The 17,714-nt window shown below is 52.9% G+C and overlaps 1 protein-coding gene across 30 annotated transcripts in view; it reads right to left on the bottom strand.

Moving 5' to 3' along the window:
- macf1a (microtubule actin crosslinking factor 1a) overlaps positions 1-17,714 on the bottom strand; it is a 195,927-nt gene that overhangs the window by 23,912 nt on the left and 154,301 nt on the right. For 20 of the 30 annotated variants that reach the window (XM_035429155.1, XM_035429156.1, XM_035429157.1 and 17 more), the window contains 12 exons: positions 8,128-8,289; positions 7,836-8,006; positions 7,423-7,589; positions 6,610-6,769; positions 4,647-4,973; positions 4,031-4,115; positions 3,513-3,739; positions 3,191-3,397; positions 2,442-2,669; positions 1,935-2,153; positions 1,350-1,553; positions 392-400 (listed from right to left, as the gene is read on the bottom strand). In XM_035429155.1, the coding sequence (XP_035285046.1) occupies positions 392-400; positions 1,350-1,553; positions 1,935-2,153; positions 2,442-2,669; positions 3,191-3,397; positions 3,513-3,739; positions 4,031-4,115; positions 4,647-4,973; positions 6,610-6,769; positions 7,423-7,589; positions 7,836-8,006; positions 8,128-8,289 (2,166 nt within the window). The remainder of the gene's footprint in view (positions 1-391; positions 401-1,349; positions 1,554-1,934; positions 2,154-2,441; positions 2,670-3,190; positions 3,398-3,512; positions 3,740-4,030; positions 4,116-4,646; positions 4,974-6,609; positions 6,770-7,422; positions 7,590-7,835; positions 8,007-8,127; positions 8,290-17,714) is intronic. The other 10 variants (XM_035429166.1, XM_035429170.1, XM_035429168.1 and 7 more) reach the window with 3 other exon arrangements.

The raw sequence follows: 17,714 nt of genomic DNA, 5'->3' as shown, positions 1-17,714 counted from the left end.
AAAAGGGCAGGTGTGGCTGCAAATTTTAGTTTTAGCCCAGCACCCAAGACACCTGATTCTGCTTAAAGTCTTGTACAACATTTAAAAATACTGCAGCATTTACACGGTAGTAAGAACTGAATTTAACAAGTTAGTATCGCTTGCAAACATCGCCGTGCTTAATTAGTGGCAATTATCAAATTAGATTATTGATGTAGTGCAATTGGGTTCATTGTTTGAGAAGGCGCTTGACAAAGGGGCTATCGTGACCTAGTGGCCCCTATCGATGAGTAGATACTTTATAAGCTGGCCAGTCTGCAGTTCAGTCTCTCAGTGCGTCAGTATGTCAGTCATACAGCAAGGCAGTCGATTTGTCAGTTGGTGTCCCAGTCAACGAGCTGCAGCTTCTTACCTCTACCAGCTGGGTGAGTCGCAGTGAGCGGTGGTGATGGGGGAAATGGCGGCACACAGCACATCCACAATGAGTGAGCGGAGGGGTGGAACGATGGAGGGATGAAGCAGGCAGGGCAGAGGGGAAGGGATGGAGGGAGGGAGGAAGGGAGGGTGTGACGGAGCGGAGGGATGGAGTGGGCAGCAGGTGTAAGGAGACACGATGAGGGAGGAGGGGAAGGAGAGATGCAGCGAAGGAAGGATTGTTGAGGGAGGAGCGGTGGGTGGAAGAGAGCGAGGGAGGTGAAGGAGTCAGAGGAGAAAGGGATGAAGGGCAGGGTACAGTTAGGTTGGGGGGGGGGGGGTGGAGAGACAACACAATGTGTTAGATCAATCGCATGCAAACACGCCAGCAAGCAGCAACACTCCACGGTCACACTCACACTACTGTGGGCGGTGTTACTGAGGTGTGAGATGTGTACATGTCCTGAGTTTATTTCCTAATGGAGTCACCATTATCTGCAGTAAGCCTGTGGCCCCAATAAAGACAGATACAACAAATAAATCCAGTAAGTCTCTCCAAATCACTCATTACTCCGAAGCTTCTGGTGGTGGCATGGATTAAAATAATTTAAAATATGTCAAGTCGTATAATCTGGATAATGTTATACAACATGTGATATGGACTGACATTGCAAATGCGTGAGAGGGGAAAAGTCAGTGCTTGCCTGCAGCTATAATCCAGCGCACTGACCAGGGGACACATACGCGCGTACATGTGACTGACGGCTGCTGAGAACGTGTCTGACAGCGCACTTCGAGTACGGCCAGGCTACCACGGAACTCCACAGCGGACACACAGAGTGTAAGGGTGAGTCTGCGCTACGGCTTGGTGGGAGTCTCTGGGCGGGGCTGCAGTCAGACGGACAGGTGGGGGGGGGGGGGGGGGGGGGGGGGGTATCGCCGGGTTACGGGCGTACCTGTGCGGACTGCGAGACGGCCTCGTCCAGCGCGGAGGCGCGGCCTTTCACGTCCTCCTTGATGGCCAGGTAGCGCTTCTCGGCCTCGCTGTAGCGCTGCCTCACCGTCGCCCCCTCCTGGGCGCTCAGCTCGGCCATCTGGGGGCCGATCTTCACCAGCTTGTCGATGTGGGGCTTGTGCTCCGCGATGGACTCTCTCAGGAGCTGCGAGGGGGGGAGACGGAAAGGGAGCAGGGAGGAAGAGAGGAGAGCGCAGGACACAGCGAGGAGGAAAGAGTGGAGGAGGTGGGGGAGACATGGAGAAAAAAAGTTGTTCAAACAAAGAGAGAAACAAGGGAACAAGAAAAGGGATGAAAAGGAAAGAGGAAGGAGTGAAAGGTGAGTTCATCAGTCATCAAGGAAGAAGAGTTATGATTTATATTTGCATATACATACTCACCATTTTCTAACCATTAAAGTGTACCTACTGTATGGCAGTTTACAAAGAGCGTGCGTACAGGAAGGCATATTCATGGTGTAAGCTGGTTAAATGGTGTAACAGAGTGCTTCTACCGGCCAGCGTGAGGCACGCCTCCCCCCCCTTACCCTCATCTGGTCCTGCTGCTGCCTCAGGGCCTCCGTGTCGATGGCGGGAGGGGGCAGCTGGGTGATCAGGGCCTCGGTTTCGCCCAGCCAGGGCTCCAGCTCCTCGTACGTCTCCCAGAAGCGGGCCACCAGCACCTGGGCCTGCTCCAGGGCCGAGAAGCGCTCCGAGTGGCTCTGGCTGACCGCCTCGTAGCGGGCGCTCAGCGAATCCGTCTTCACCTGCGGCATCGGCACAGTCAGACACAGGCTCCCCCAAACCGGGAAACAGCACAGGCACAGCCACCAGGCCTACTGCTAACACATCTCTCCTATATACTGCTCTGCTGGGAAGAGAGCAGTCAGTAAACAGTGACTGATTTAACTGACTGCAGTAAAATCATTGGCTGATTCCCTCCACTAGCCTGCAGGCCCTGTGTCTCACCTTCAGGGATTCCCTCTGCTAGCCTGTAGGCCCCGTGCCTCACCTTCAGGGATTCCCTCTGCTAGCCTGTAGGCCCCGTGCCTCACCTTCAGGGATTCCCTCTGCTGGTCGCTGCAGGTCTCCAGGATGTCGTCGCGGGTTTTGAGCAGCTGGTCGACGGTGTCTTTGTGGCGGATGATGTCGATGTTGAAGGCCCTCTGCACCTGCAGCTGAGCCACGGTCACGTCGGGCTCCAGGCTGAGGGGCCCCAGGGAGCCCAGCTTCCTCTCGGTCTCCCCCACCCAGGCCAGCTCCGCGTCCACCGCCTCCTCGTACTGGCACAGGGAGAGACAAGCGGCCGGCTCCTTCAGCGCTCTGCTGACTGCTGGGTGGACTTCCACTCTGCAACCTCAGTATGGGTGTGACTCGTTTCCATCTCACCCCCAAAACTCTCTGATGTGGCCTTTAAACGTCCTTCTAAATAGGCACACAATGTCTAACATAACCGTCAAACTATGCAACCCTTTTTTCACACATATCCAATCCTACATGGTTCTCTTGTTGCTGTCATCATTTTTTAAATGTGAAAATACACATAACTTTTAAGGCTAAAAGGAAAAGGGTTGGAGTAGTTTGTATTTATTGATGGATTTTGGTTAGATATTTTTGTCATTTCTGCATTTTGTGGCGTGTGAAGATAGCTTTGAGTTTACGATTTGGCTTCAGTAAAGTCTTAAGATTGAAAAACAAAATCATAAAACAGCACTGCATGAGAGGCAGAAGGCAAACACTTTTTTCTTGCAGAAAACTGCTTCAACAGTTTCTGAGCGCTGCAAGTGTGTTTACAATGCAGTACCTGTTGTGACCTCTGGATGGCAGCCTGCACTAACTGCACACGCTGAGTGATGGTTTCATCAGCCTGACGGTAGCGCTGGTTGGCATCGGCAACGAGGCGATCCAGGCCTTCGCGGGCACGCCAGGGCACCAGGTCGAGCAGGGCACTGCCCACCTCATTCACCGTGTCCAGAACCAGGCGCTTCTCCGCAGACACACACTTCAGTTCCTTTAGGGAGAAACACATGCACAATCTCTATAAGTTCTCTCCAAATTCCCTCCACACCAACCTGATACGTGCTGCTGCTCCTGATGCACACATGCACCCACTCAGGCATACACACCTTTTGTCTGTCCTGATAGGCCGGCGTGGTGTCAGGCTCTCCATTGTTAAGCTCCGCCTCCACACTGTCCAGCCATTGGTTGAGGTCTTCGTGGGCGGTGGCGAATCGCGTGGCGAGCTGCAGGGCCTGCTCCAGGGTCCTCAGGGCCTTGCTGCTGCCAGCGGTCATCTCCGCGTAACGGCTCTTTATCCCGTCCAGCTTCTCCTGGATCAGCAGCACCTCCTCACCTGAGCGCAGACAACGCAGGCGGCACAGGTAAGCACAGCACAGGTGATACAGCACAGAGAACAGCAGGTAATGCACAGGGAACATCAGTGCAAGATGTCAGGAGTCAGCTGGTACAGAATGTAAGGCCATCAGAATAGATGCCACTACTGAGTTAGACCAGGAGTGAGGTTATCAACACCATTCACTTGTGGACCAACATGGCCTTTGTAACACTGACCCCGGATCAGGTTCAGCCTCTGCTTACAGTGAAATGGGAAGAGACACCAATGAGAGGAGAGGAATCGTATTACCTGTTGTCTGTTTCAACAGGGCTTGACCGTTCTTGATGGCTTGGTCCACCGTCTTCTTCCTGCTCACAATCTCCTCGTTCAGCGACTGCAGGTGAAGAAACAGGAAGTTTTAACGTGCTCATACACGAGGGAAAACCACTGACTGTGTACAAGCTGAGGACCTTACACACATTTAAAAACGTCCCCATATGATAGCACCCATTCATCTGGTGCTTCAGACACCATGGAGATCCCACCACTGTCTCCTCTGACTGCAATTCTCATCCTGCCATTTTACCTGCCCACTTCCTTCAAGCCATAGCCCTCCCTATCTTCTCTGTCTCCCATGCTTGTTTACCACCTCCCAGCTGCATCAACCAAGCTTGGCAATATCCTGCTTCCAACTCCACCCAACGCTTCGGTGTCATTCTCCACACTGCTTTCCTCCCACCCCCCTTTGCTCTCTCTCCCCACACCCCACTCCAGGCTCTAGCCCCCCTTCAGTCTCATACCCCCCTACCTCACTCTAGGCTCCGCCCCCTTCAGTCTCATACCCCCACGCCTCACTCTAGGCTCCGCCCCTTCAGTCTCATACCCCCACACCTCACTCTAGGCTCCGCCCCCCTCAGTCTCGTACCAGTGTGTGTTTGTGCTGCTGGGTGAGCTGGTCAGGCTGGTAGCTCTGGACTGACACCTCTGCCAGTCTCTGTGCCACCTCTGCCAGCCAGTTGAGGACCTCCACCTCTTCCTCCCCGAACAGCTGGGCGTTGGCCAGGGCCTGCTCCAGCATGGCCGCCCGCCTCTCGCACCAGTCACGCAGCTCCGAGTGCCCGCCCCGAACCGCCCCCACGCGATCCCCCAGCCAATCGCGGTCCGCCGCGCAACTGAGCGGGGACAGCGACTGGCCTAGAGCCTCCAGGCGCTCCACCTCCGCCCCCCGAGAGGACACCTCCTCTTGAAGGGCCTGGGGGGCACCACGGGGAGTGATGGATTTGGGAGAGAGGGAATGGGAGGAGAGGAAGGGAGAGGGGGAAGGGAACAGACAGAGATGTACAGAAGGGGAGAGATAAAAAGATAAAAAGAAGATTGCGGGAAGGGGAAAAAGAAAACAGACAAAAAATGAAAAATCATGCAGATGGCAAAACATGACAAACCATGAATAATAACAAAACAAATCATAACATGGATCTAAAGGAACAGCAAGACAAAATAATCTGATCTTCACAGTGCCTCAAGTAAAACAAACCAAACGGACAATGATACACATTCTCCATAAATAAAGTAAACGAAACATAGTAATGCATAAATGGGAGGGAAAAGGAGACTGGATCACAATGGCAGGGGTGGATGAGCAGGGGGTGGTGGTGTGAACGGGGCCCAGTGTCTGTGCTTTTTCCCCATCTCTGATTTCTGCTGTGAGGCTGCCAGGGACCTGGGGCTGCACAACTCTGGGATTCACATGCTGCTAACCGTAAAGAACCGGCTATCGAGCCAAGAATCACTGGATATCCTCCACTGCCTTCCCCTGAGGTCAGCCCTGTGAAACCACCATGCCAGCTCTGGCACACATGTATACACACAAAAACACACACATACAGAAACACACGTACGCACACGCGCGCACACACACATACACACGTACGCACACATAAAGTCACACATACACAAACACACACGCACACGCGCGCACGCACACACACACATGTACGAACACAAAGTCACACATACACAAACACACACACATGCGCACACACACACACACATACACACATACTCACACATAAAGTTACACATACACAAACACACACACACACACATGCACACACACATACACACGCACGCTCACCGAACCCTTAGAGCGATCATTCGGCGTTTCATAATGTCATATCTGCGTGGCGTGGTATTCACACTACCCAGGAGTACTGAGTCATCTGCCTCCAGCCCAGTTTAGCTGCAGCGCAGGAAATTAAAGCTGTGCTGCTCCTCAGAATTATTTTTCACAGTTTCATTAGCCAGCACATTACATTATTTTTGTGTGATTTTGCCTTTATGTGTGAAAATAGACTTTTAATACTTATTAGTAATGACAATTACTAACGAAGTACCTTGTGGGTCATTACACTCCAGTCACACAGTACCTTGTGGGTCATTACACTCCAGTCACACAGTACCCTGTGCGTCATTACACTCCAGTCACACAGTACCTTGTGGGTCATTACACTCCAGTCACACAGTACCTTGTGGGTCATTATACTCCAGTCACACAGTACCTTGTGGGTCATTACACTCCAGTCACACAGTACCTTGTGGGTCATTACACTCCAGTCACACAGTACCTTGTGGGTCATTACACTCCAGTCACACAGTACCTTGTGGGTCATTATGCTCCAGTCACACAGTACCCTGTGGGTCATTATGCTCCAGTCACACAGTACCTTGTGGGTCATTATACTCCAGTCACACAGTACCCTGTGGGTCATTATACTCCAGTCACACAGTACCTTGTGGGTCATTACACTCCAGTCACACAGTACCTTGTGGGTCATTACACTCCAGTCACACAGTACCCTGTGGGTCATTACACTCCAGTCACACAGTACCTTGTGGCGGGCGATCTGCTGGGTGATCTTGGCGGTCTGGGTGCCCATGGGCTCCGCAGAGCTGAGGCGTCTCTCTGTGGCGCTCAGCCACTCCCCCAGAGGCTCCACGGCCTCGTGGAACTGTAGAGCCAGGACCTGCAGCTCCTCCAGCTGGCTCTGCCTGTGGGGCACAGTTACACTGTGAGTGTGTGTTCCTGACTTATAGAACAGTGCGTGTGTGTGACTCCTGTCTCATAGAGCAGTGTGTGTGTGTGTGTGTGTGACTCCTCTCTCATACAGCAGTGTGTGTGTGTGTGACTCCTGTCTAATAGAGCTGTGTCTGTGTGTGCGTGTGTGTGACTCCTGTCTCATAGAGCAGTGTGTGTGTGTGTGTGTGACTCCTGTCTCATAGAGCAGAGTGTGTGTGTGTGTCTGTGTGTGCGAGCTCCAGTGTGTGTGTGTATGAGCTCCAGTGTGTGTGTGTGTGAGCTCCAGTGTGTGTGTGTGTGTGTGTGTGAGCTCCAGTGTGTGTGACTCCTGTCTCATAGAGCAGTGTGTGTGTGTGTGTGTGTGTGTGTGTGTGTGTGTGTGTGTGTGTGAGACTCCTGTCTCATAGAGCAGTGTGTGTGTGTGTCTGTGTGTATGAGCTCCAGTGTGTGTGTGTGTGTGTGTGTGTGTGAGCTCCAGTGTGTGTGTGTGTCTGTGTGTGCGAGCTCCAGTGTGTGTGTGCGTGAGCTCCAGTGTGTGTGTGTGTGTGAGCTCCAGTGTGTGTGTGCGTGAGCTCCAGTGTGTGTGTGTGTGTGAGCTCCAGTGTGTGTGTGCGTGTGCGCCTACCTTGCGCTGGCTTTATCCAGCAGCTCAGTCCATCTCTCCCCCAGGCTCTCCAGCTGCCTGCGGATCTTGTCTCTGTCCTGCGGCTCAGCGGCGGCGGCGATGCGCTCGCCCTCCCCCCGAATCATCTGCACCGTCCCGCGCCGGTCATCCAGCAGCCGCTGGAGCAACTGGGGGGAGAGGACACCATTACCCCCCGAAACACTTCAGAGAGGGGTCGCCATGACACCCTGAAACGCTTTAGAGAGGGGTCACCATGACACCCTGAAACTCCTCAGAGAGGGGTCACCATTACACCCAGAAACGTCTCAGAGAGGGGTCACCTGGTCATCAGTCCTGAACTACACAGTACTGGCTGGAACTGGTCACTATACACCCACACAGTCTTTCCCTTCAGCCATCTTAACACCCCTCACCTTTTGCTCCTGTATCTGAGCCTTGACCACTCTGTATTCAGCTGACGGAGGCTTCTGATTGGCTATCAGCTCTTCTGTGTCACTCAGCCAGCTCAACAAGGGCTCCAGTGCATCCTGGAACTTCCCACAATGCAATAGGGCTTCCTGTAGCTGTGCAATGCGCTCTGCCACCTGTGCACACAAAGGACAGTTAATAAGTGAGAGAAGGACAAGGATACAGAGTTAAAGTCTCTCTCTCTCCCTCTCACACACACACACACACACACACACAGACACACAGACACACACACACCCTTTTGTTGAGGGAGTTCCAGCGCAGGTTGGTGGTTTCCAGGTCATGTTCAAGTGCCTGTGTGTCCGTGTGTTTGGCTGCACTCTGTATCAAACCCTGACCCACAGCATTAACCTGCTGGAGCTTGGGCTGTATACAGTCCACCTGCTCCCGCTCCAGACCCTGGCAGAGTGGGGGGAGAGAGAGAGAGAGAGAGAGGGAGAGAGAGAGGGAGGGAGAGAGAGAGAGAGAAAGAGAGACAGAGAGTGTTATTTTCCATGATCTAATGTCATATTGGATCATACATTTAGGCTGTCAACACATCAAAAACAAACCCAAAATTATTCACAGTTCAATTACAAACCAGCTACGCACAGTAAAAAAAGAGAGGGAGATGAAAGAAACGGAAAGGAATAATAGGACAGATGAGAGAAGGGACGGAGAGGAAAAAGGGAGGGACTGAAAGGGCAAGGAGAGAACAAAAGAGGGGCACGGTCGAGAGAGGAGTGAGGGAAAGGAGTTAAAGAGCATGGAGTAAATCAGAGAAAAGACAGTGTGCACATCACCGTAGCACTGGCAGCAGGAAATGTCACAGTTTGTTTCTGCCATCTACTGCAGGGCAGCCTGAATCCCATATTCAGACCCAATGGGACTGAGGCAGATAATCCACACTGGGCCACACAGCACAGCTGCTCCTAACAGCCCCAGTACTGCCAACGGACCCCGTGACTCGCCAGCGACCTCAGCGCTTCCCGGCCACAGAGTCGCCAAACCTCCCTCACCGCGCTGCGGCACGGGCGGGGGGACGCCGCCGCTCAGAGCCCGGGGGAAGGAGAAAACGCACAGGAAGAAAGAGTGATGGATGGAGCGCTATGGAGGAAGGATGGGGGAAGAAAGGAAACGGAGGCACTGTTGATGATGGCGTAACGAGAGGAAGGGAGGAGAGCTTCAGAGTCCAAAACATGAAGCTCCGCGCTCATTCGTCGCCTGCAGAGAGGACAGAAATCCACAGTCTGTTTGGACGGCTTAGACTGTGTTTACTGCTGACTGGAAATGTAAACACCATGCTTCACTCCCCTAAACTCTTATTCAGGGGTTCCGAATCCACGCTAAAAAGCAAACTGAGCAGGAGAAAGGAAAAGAGCACCAACATAAAGTAACATTTATATTTAATGCACAAATGATTCGCCTTCAGGCCACTGAACACACAGAGGAAAGCAGAAGGCCAAAAACGTACCGCCATTAAATCTGAATGGTACTTCATGTTGGTGCCGACTCTGTTCAGCTTATCGCTATCTGTTCATCTTGGGAGTAAAACTGGGAACCTGACCTTAAGTTTACTGATGATACAATTTTACCCAAGGAGAAAGTGGGAGGGTTTGGCAAAAAAGGGAAAAAAGTTTTTTAAATAAACGAAAAACAAACAGAAGAGGGCCAAGGGGTCATGCTATGTGTAATCACTGTTTTGCAGTGTTTGCATGTGTGTGCTAGTGACCGTGTTTGCATACGTTAGTGTCTGTGTGCATGCGTGCACACTTATGAGAGAGTGTTTGTGTACGTGTGTGTGTGTGGGTGTATGTGTGTGTGTGTCCTTATGGCAGAGCAGAGTGTTTGTGTATGTGTGCACGATTGTGTGTTAGAGTGTGTGCGTTTCAGCCACAGCTGTGTTATGGAGATGGGTGTCTCTCTCGTCTCAAACAGGAAGTCAGTTGGCCTCAACAACAATGAGCCCCAGTCATGACCTGCTCCGCCCTGTCCTCTGTGTGAGTGTGTGTGTGTGTGGAGAGGGGGGGGGGGGGTGGTGGGTATTATGGTTATGTATTTGTGTGTTTATATGTTAGTATGTACTTGGCATACAATCCTGTCACACGATGTTCGTCCATTTTGCTTTCATTTAGTCTTTCCAATCATTGCCTCAGAACAGTACTGGCCTGCTTGCCTTAGTTTTCCGCTTTCTCCCCCTGTTCCACCACCACATTTGTGCTTCCCTTTCATTCATTTGTGTCCCTCGTTTCTATTCACCCCACTCTCTCATCTCATCAATCGCAGAATCTTCCTTTCATCCAACCCTCCCAGTCTGTAGCTCTCTCTCTCTCTCTCTCTCTCTCTCTCTCTCCTATCACATCCATAGCCTGCTAAAAGCAGTTGAGTCCAGAGCTCTGGAAAATATCTGGAATGTTTCTCATTCTTCTCCACCTCTCTGAACCATGCCGGCAACACGACCAGGAGAACGCATGCAGTAGCACTCAGCTTATCGCTCTCTCCCTCTCTCCTATGCCCCATTTCCCTCTCTCTCTGTAACCCCTCCTACAGCTGCATTCCCCCTCCCTCTCATCCCCAGTTCAAACCACTGCTCTCCCTCTAATCTACATTTGGGTTTGATGCAAAAAAGCTTTATTGGCACAGCCAATGGAGCGTATGCAGTATCTCTACATCTCCCAGCTCAAGCAGTCATACAGAACAGCTTTCTCACAGCTTGTCCCTGCCTATCTGCCTCTCTCACCCACATTTTCTCTCTCGCTCTTACATTCTGTCTGTCTCTGTCTCATTCTATTTCCACACCATCTCCAATCTCTCTTTCTCCTATCAAGTATTTTATTGACCAAGAGTTCTGCTCAGGAACTAGCAGACTAAAGACACAAATATCAGACATCTCAAAAGACCTGCTGTGCATACATGCGTGCATGCTTGTGTGTGTGTGTGTGTGAGAGTGCATGTATGCGTGTGTGTGTGTGTGTGCGCGTGCGTGTGTGTGAGTGAGAGGGAGGGAGGGAGAGAGAGAGAGAGATAGAGACTGGTTAATAGGATACTGGGGAAAGACAAATAGTTTTGTGTGGCAGCCTTCCATACCGTCACTCATGCACAATCAAGAACTTAATTATGGAAAACAGATAACATCGAGCGAATGTAATGCTGCATGATTCACCTAATCTTATCCACCTACAGTGGTCACATCCCAAACACACTAGTGTACACACAGTTGCTTCATATAATACTGCAGGTCACATGTTCATGTATTGTATAATGCAAAAAAATGAAGGAGAGAAAGAAGAGAGTCTGGAGAACAGATGACAGAGAAACAGAGGAGAAGGGAGGTGATAAATGAAAGGAGAAAGTAACATTGGCCTTCAGAGAGAGACAAAGAACAAAAAAAACATACACACGCACGTACACACACACACAAACAGACTGATAATATATAGGCTACTAAACATTAAACATTTCTTTCAAATCTTCAAATCCATGAGAATACGGCCAACAACACTCCAGGGGGACTTCCTCATTCCTCCCTTCCTCCCCCATTCCCTCCATTCTCTCTGTTCCCCTTACTCACACTCCCTCTCTCAGACTGATGTGGGACCTTGACTACAGCGTGGCGGTCTGTTTTGAAGGTAAACCTTGATAAAAACATGGTTTTCCATTTAGTTTATTTTGAGTCATCTCCCTCCCTCGCTTGCCCTCTCTCTCTCTCCGCCCCTCGCTCCTGTCACAGATGCATCCTGTTCTAACATTTTATCGTGACAATCAGAAACACTCCCCCCCCCCCCCCGCCTTTCATTTCACAAGTCTGCTCCGCAGGATCTCAAAAGGCAGAGTATGTCCCACACCCTCTCGTCCGTCTGTGTGTCTGTCTGTGCGTCACAGCATCCCTCTCTCCCCCCACCCGTCTGTCAATCTGTCCATCCCACTCTGTTCCTTATTGTCCCTCCCTACAGGATGATAAACACCGTTAACAGATAAGAGGCCTGTCTGCACCTGCCCGCTTGTATTGGTACTTTATTGGATTTACTTCTCCAACCCCCCTTATCTTAAGGGGCACCAGGTGTAAAACCCTACATTCCTCTGTTCTTCCTTTTCAGCCTTAAGAGGACATTCTCAGGAAAGGCTAGCATCCTGGGTTCACCAGGCAGGTCTAAATAGGGAGACGATTTTGCCCAAAGATGACCAATAGGATTAAGCTCCTACAAACAGTTCCCCTCTCCATGCCCTTTCTGTTCGGGCAGGAGGGGTGAGGGACACTGATGAGGGGAGGTTGGCTCCGGCTCAAGTCTTTCCCCACCGCAGCGATAGGTTTTGCACATTCTTATCTTCTATTTATACTCCTAACAACTTCAAGCTCCCCCTGTTTGTGTAACTGGCAACATCAGTCCACCCAGAGAACCCTGTGTTTATTTCTCACTTCCTTATCTCAAGAGTGGCCAGCAGCACCACAGGACAGGAAGAGAGCGAAGGGGCGGGGTGCGGGACTGGTATTTTTGGGTAGTGCTGACCGACAAGGATTTTTTTTTATCAGCAACATCCTCAGGATGACAGGACACTGATCCAGCCCGGCTGGCCTCTCTGCAATTATAGTCCTCCCCACACTAATCCAATCTGACAGGACAGAGCATCTGATTGCATTTAGGGCCCAGAGTGGACGCGACCGCACGGAAACGGACCGGTCCATTCGGCCCAGGCTGATAAACGACACAGGGATGGCCAGAGTGGTCCGAGCAGAGCCCCTGATGGAGATGGTAATGTAATTACCCCCAGTTACAGTTACAGACACAGGTCTCCGTCGGCAACATGGTGAGCAAGCACAAACCTGAGCATGTGCTTGCACAGGGACACACGTAATTCCAAACACACGTCACGGGTAATAGCCAATAAAGCGAGACAGGACAGACCCCTCAAATATATATAGTACAACCACATCTGCAGGCATAAAAAAATACTGGCAGGCACACTCATACACACACACACACACACACCACACACACACACACACACACACACACACAGATCAAGTGAGGCCTTGTGACCCTCTTATGCAGACTATTGGCATCATTTTGTCTTGAGCTGACATAACTGACTAATTGCAACCGCACCCTACACACACACAGATCCCAATCCAATTTAGACTGAACAAATTAACTGGAAGACGCAGAAAGCCACAGGGACACCGCAGCCTCTCAGAGAATGAGAGATGGGAGAGACGGACACACTGAGACAGACAGACAGGGAGGGGTCTCAGGAACCTAAAGGACAGAGGGGCTGGATAAGTAGGTCAGGTTCACGCACCATAAGATGAGCCTGGCTGACCTGCGCTAGGCCAGTTACTCTCACCCTGAGAATGACCCACTGACCGATCTCGGTCTAACTGACCACCCGAGAAAAGCACAGACAGATGCATGGACTGTACCTCGGCTTCGTTTTGGTTATCGGGGCAGGGCTCGGACACCGCTCCCTGCTCCGCCCCCTCCTGCACGGAAACCACCCCTGTGTGTTCAGGTGTCCCAGCCCCCAGGATTTCGGGCTCAGTTGGGACTTCCTCAAACAGCCCCTGGAGGAAGCCGGGCTCCAGTAGCTCCCACTGGTCCCCAGCAGGCCGGGCCGTCTCCAGTCCCGACCCATCCGAGTCCCACTCGCTGTCTCCAGTGGTGGAGCCAAGCACAAAGTCCACCCCTGAGCGGCTGCCCTCAGAGTCCGAATCCCCGCAGGTGGAGCACGTTTCTCTGGCCACCGGGAGGCGCTCTGGCGCTGCCAAGTACACAAAACTGTCAGATGAGAGGAAGGCCCCCTCCTCAGGCTCAGGTTTAGGGAGCGGGCTGGGGGGTGCAGACTCCATTGGGGAGGGGGGGCAGTCCTGGGGGAACAGAGTCGGCGCTGATACAGCCAGATACACAAAACTGTCAGTTGCAACAAAGGCATCGGTGTCCCTGCTGACCAGCCCTGACCCCTGTGCCTCCTGCTTGGAGGGGGGCAGGGGGTTGGAGGAAGGGGGTGTGGAGTTAGCATCTGGGGGTGAGGTATCTATTGGTGGGTGTGGAGAATCTGCTTTTGGGGTGCTGGTGATCCTCTGTTCCGGAAATGACATATCTCCGACATCCCCTTCTGGAGCTGGGGCCATCCCTGTGAAAGTGTCACTGTCACTTGCCCCTGCTATTTGTGGAATCCCATGGAGGTCAGAGGTAATCTCCCCCATTGTTTCACTTAGATCCTCTGAGGCTAATTCCTCCAGGGTTGGGTTGCTCTCCTCTGTTTCTAGCACGCTCTCCGCAGAGGTGTCCTCTAGTCCTGAGCAGAGGTGCACCCCATGGGCCCTGTTCTCCCAGCTGGGATCCACACAGTCTTCCTCCTGTCCATTGGAGTAGGGGTTTTCTGGGGTGGGTGGAGAGAGTGGTGAGGGTACCTTCTGGTCGTCCTGGTGCTTTTCCCCCACTTTCTCTTCCTCTCTGCTATCTCCGTCCGAGGACACCCCGCTACCCAGATCCGAGTCCGTCTCGGGTCGCTCGCAGTCAGAGCCAGTGTCAGATGGCCCGGCAGGGTCCGGGTTGGACATGTGGATCCCGCTGGAGTCTGACTCTCTGGCCCACTCAGAGACTAGTCCCCCTGTGCCCTCCATCTCAGCCGTGTGAGAGCTCTGGTCCTCTTCCTCTGCATCCTCCTCCTCTTCCTGCGTCCTTCCCTCCTCCGTCTCAGGAATGGGTTCAATGCAGGGCTCAGTATCATCAGGGGTAGGCTGCCACAAAAGGGGAAGGGTCTGTTCTGAGTCAGGCTCTTCTGAACAAGTCTGAGTCTGTTCCAAGTCAGACTGTTCCAAGCAGGCCTGTGATTGATCCTGATCCAGATGATCTAGACTAGGTTTGGTTGAGTCCAGGTCAGGGTGTTGAGCAGAATCAAGGGGTTCCGCACGTTTCAGGTCAACAAGGACCTCCATGCCCTCGTCTTTCAGACTTGTTGGGACATGGCTGGGCTCGGGACACACAGCTGGGTCAGTGAATGTTTTAGGCTGTAGATTCGGTGGGACCTCCCCATCCTCCTCTTCCAGGCACTGTCTCTCCAACTCCAGGAAGAGATCATCTGAGCTGAGCCCTGAGCTGGGGCAGGGGGAGACACTAGTGGGTTCAGAGCCCCCAAATCCGGACGGGGGGGTGAGTAGGGGCCAGTGTCCTGAGGAGCCAGGGGGCGGATGGGGCTCTTCTGCCTTCTCCCTGCTCTCCAGCTTCAGCACCGCCTCCCAAGTCCTCTCCTCCAGCTGCTCCCTCTCCTGCTGTTCTGTGCTGCCCTCCTCTACTATCTCATTATCCTCTAGCTCCTGTAGGATCCTCCTCTCATCCTCCTCGAATCGAAGTTCGGAGGCAGTGCGCTCCCTCAGCCCACCCGAGGGCGCCGGCCAGCCCAGCAGCCCTTCCGTGCCCCCCTCCTGGCTCAGGCAGGGGGACAGAGGCAGCCCCCCATACCCCAGCCCATCCCTGTCCTGCAGGAAAGGTGAGGGGGGGTCCAGCAGGTACAGTGACTCCTCATCCAAGTCGCTGTCCTCTCCAAGTAGGGGGGGCAAAGGGGGCAGGGCAGGGAGGTTGGGGAGCATGCCGCCCCCCAGGCTCAATGACCTTCTGCCCCCTCTCATGCTGCGAGGCCAGGTACGGGCCTTGGTTGGGGGACAGAACACAGGTTTGGGGGACACTAATGAGGGTAAAAGAGGGGTGGTGTCTTGATCCTGCTCCATAGAGTGGGGTTCATTCTCCTGAGCATCTGCACCCTCGGTTGCTATGATTTCACAGTCTTTGGAATGCTCTGGAGGTGGATATTTGATATCAATAGTGGGGGGAACTGCAAGCCCCCTCTTCTCATCTGTCCTTCTCTCTGCTTCTCTCGAGACATCCCGACTGTGCTGAGGGGGGCTTGTTGACCCTTGCTGGACCAGGGTGAGAGCAGGCTTCAGGTGGGGAGGTTGTTCTTTGGATGGGGAGGGAAGAGCGGATGTCTGCTTGTGCTGTTTCAGGAGCAGGGGGTGAGGTGGGGGGAGCTGCTTTTGTCTGAGGGGGTGATGCTGGGAAGGAGGGAGGGGGGTGAGTATTTGGGAAGGGGAGGAGGAGACGGGGGGAGTACGGGCACCCCCTGAAGAGACAGGTGATGCAGAGTAGGATGGAGGAAGAGGAGGGGTGGAGGAGGGAGGTGGTGGGGGCAGGAGAGAGGGCAGAGGTTGGAGAGGAGAGACAGGGATCCCCGCCCCCGACAGTCGCTTCTCTGCAGAGTCTCCAGGAGACAGCTCCAGGCGCTCAGCAAACTCAGGGTAGGTGGGGGGCATGAAGGCCTTCCAGGAGCGCCGGTTGGGGTTGTCCTTCCTGTCGCCGCCCTGGTGGCGCCTCTTGGTCACAGCAGCGGCTCCCCCAGAGGCGGAAGAGGAGGGCATAATGGCTGAGGTAGCGCCCACCACTGCCGCGGGAAGCTTGCTCTGGGGCTCGCCAGTGAGTTTCAGGGCGTCAAAGATCACCCTTTCGTCCAGCTTCCGAATACCATCGCCAGGACGGGCCACGAACACGCCCCCAACATCTGCCCCGAGGGTGCCGTTGCTGGAGAGGGTGCTGCCTTCTCCTCCCCCGGACCCCAGCGTGCTGCGAGACGGCTGGCTGAGCTTGGAGCCCTGGTCGATCTGTTCGTTGATGCGCATGGTGTCGTAAATAGAGCGCTGCGGGACGTAGCAGTCTTCAATGTACCCCTCCTCATCCTCGCCCTTGCCCAGGCACCGGGGGTTCTGCCGCAGGCAGTCCGGGCGGCTCAGGGGCTTCCCCATTGCCACCCACCCCCACCCAAACCAAAAAGAGAGCTGAAGTGTCCCTCAGTAAGACGAGAGCCTGTGCCCACGGCTGGTCCAAATCTGTAGGTCAGACCGGCAGCTTCAGATCACTGCAAGCTCAGTCCTGAGATCTCCCAAATGAAACAAGTCAAATGTACGTGATCAAGAACAAGATTTTTTTATAAAAATCCACAGGAAGCATAAATGTAAACCAGAGATTGACAATTGCAGTCACATTATTCAATTTGTGTCATTTTTCTTTTCTCAGAGGCTAGGGAGTGACATGGAGTCTGTTGCGACAATTAATCAGAAAGGAGGGGGGAAAGGAACGGTCGAGTAGGTCACCAAGATGTGCAGGAAGAGGTGAGGGTGTCGGCAAAACCCCACTTTCATTCTGTCTACAAAACGAGCTCCAGGAGACCTCCACACCCCGCGACTCCATTTCCCCAACTCTCCCTCGCTGCCAGAACACTTCCTTCCGTGTCTCCGTCCCTCACTCTCCCACAACAGGAGAAGCACAAAGGGGTTGAGCAACTTCAACTGTCTGAGGGAAAGGCAGCCAAAGCAGTGCTAGTCTCCTTTTAAGGTGCGAACACCAGTCTTCAGTTTTATGAAAAAAACCTAAAAGAGGTTGAGGTGGGGGGCTGGAGAATGTATAGTTCAGGGGTATAGCACGCTTTCTCCCTCTTCTTCAATTTTTTCTTTTTCTTAACTCTCGTTTGCCATTGTTTCTGCTGACATCAAAAAATGCAAGCTGATGCAATATATGTAGAAAACCAATGCGAAAATAATAAAGATATTGCCAGTTTTCTTCGGAAGAAAACAGTGGTTTAAAAGAACTACACGTCAGGAGTCTTTCAAATAAACAGGAGCAACTACAGCATTGATATCAGTCTCTGACAGAGCACTGCGTTCCACTCACTGCCCTCATTGGTCCAGACAGCATCCCCTCTGCGGCCGCTCTTCTCCTTCTGGCTCTCTTTCTCTCTTTCACTCCCATTGCACAGCACGCGTGGGGGCTGTTTCTAAGCAGAGTCCTCCCCTGTGT

This window comes from Anguilla anguilla, chromosome 8, assembly GCF_013347855.1.
Source record: "Anguilla anguilla isolate fAngAng1 chromosome 8, fAngAng1.pri, whole genome shotgun sequence".
Taxonomy (NCBI): Eukaryota; Metazoa; Chordata; class Actinopteri; order Anguilliformes; family Anguillidae; genus Anguilla; species Anguilla anguilla.
Note: the sequence above shows the minus strand (reverse complement) of the source record. Positions and strands in the feature narration are given on the sequence as shown.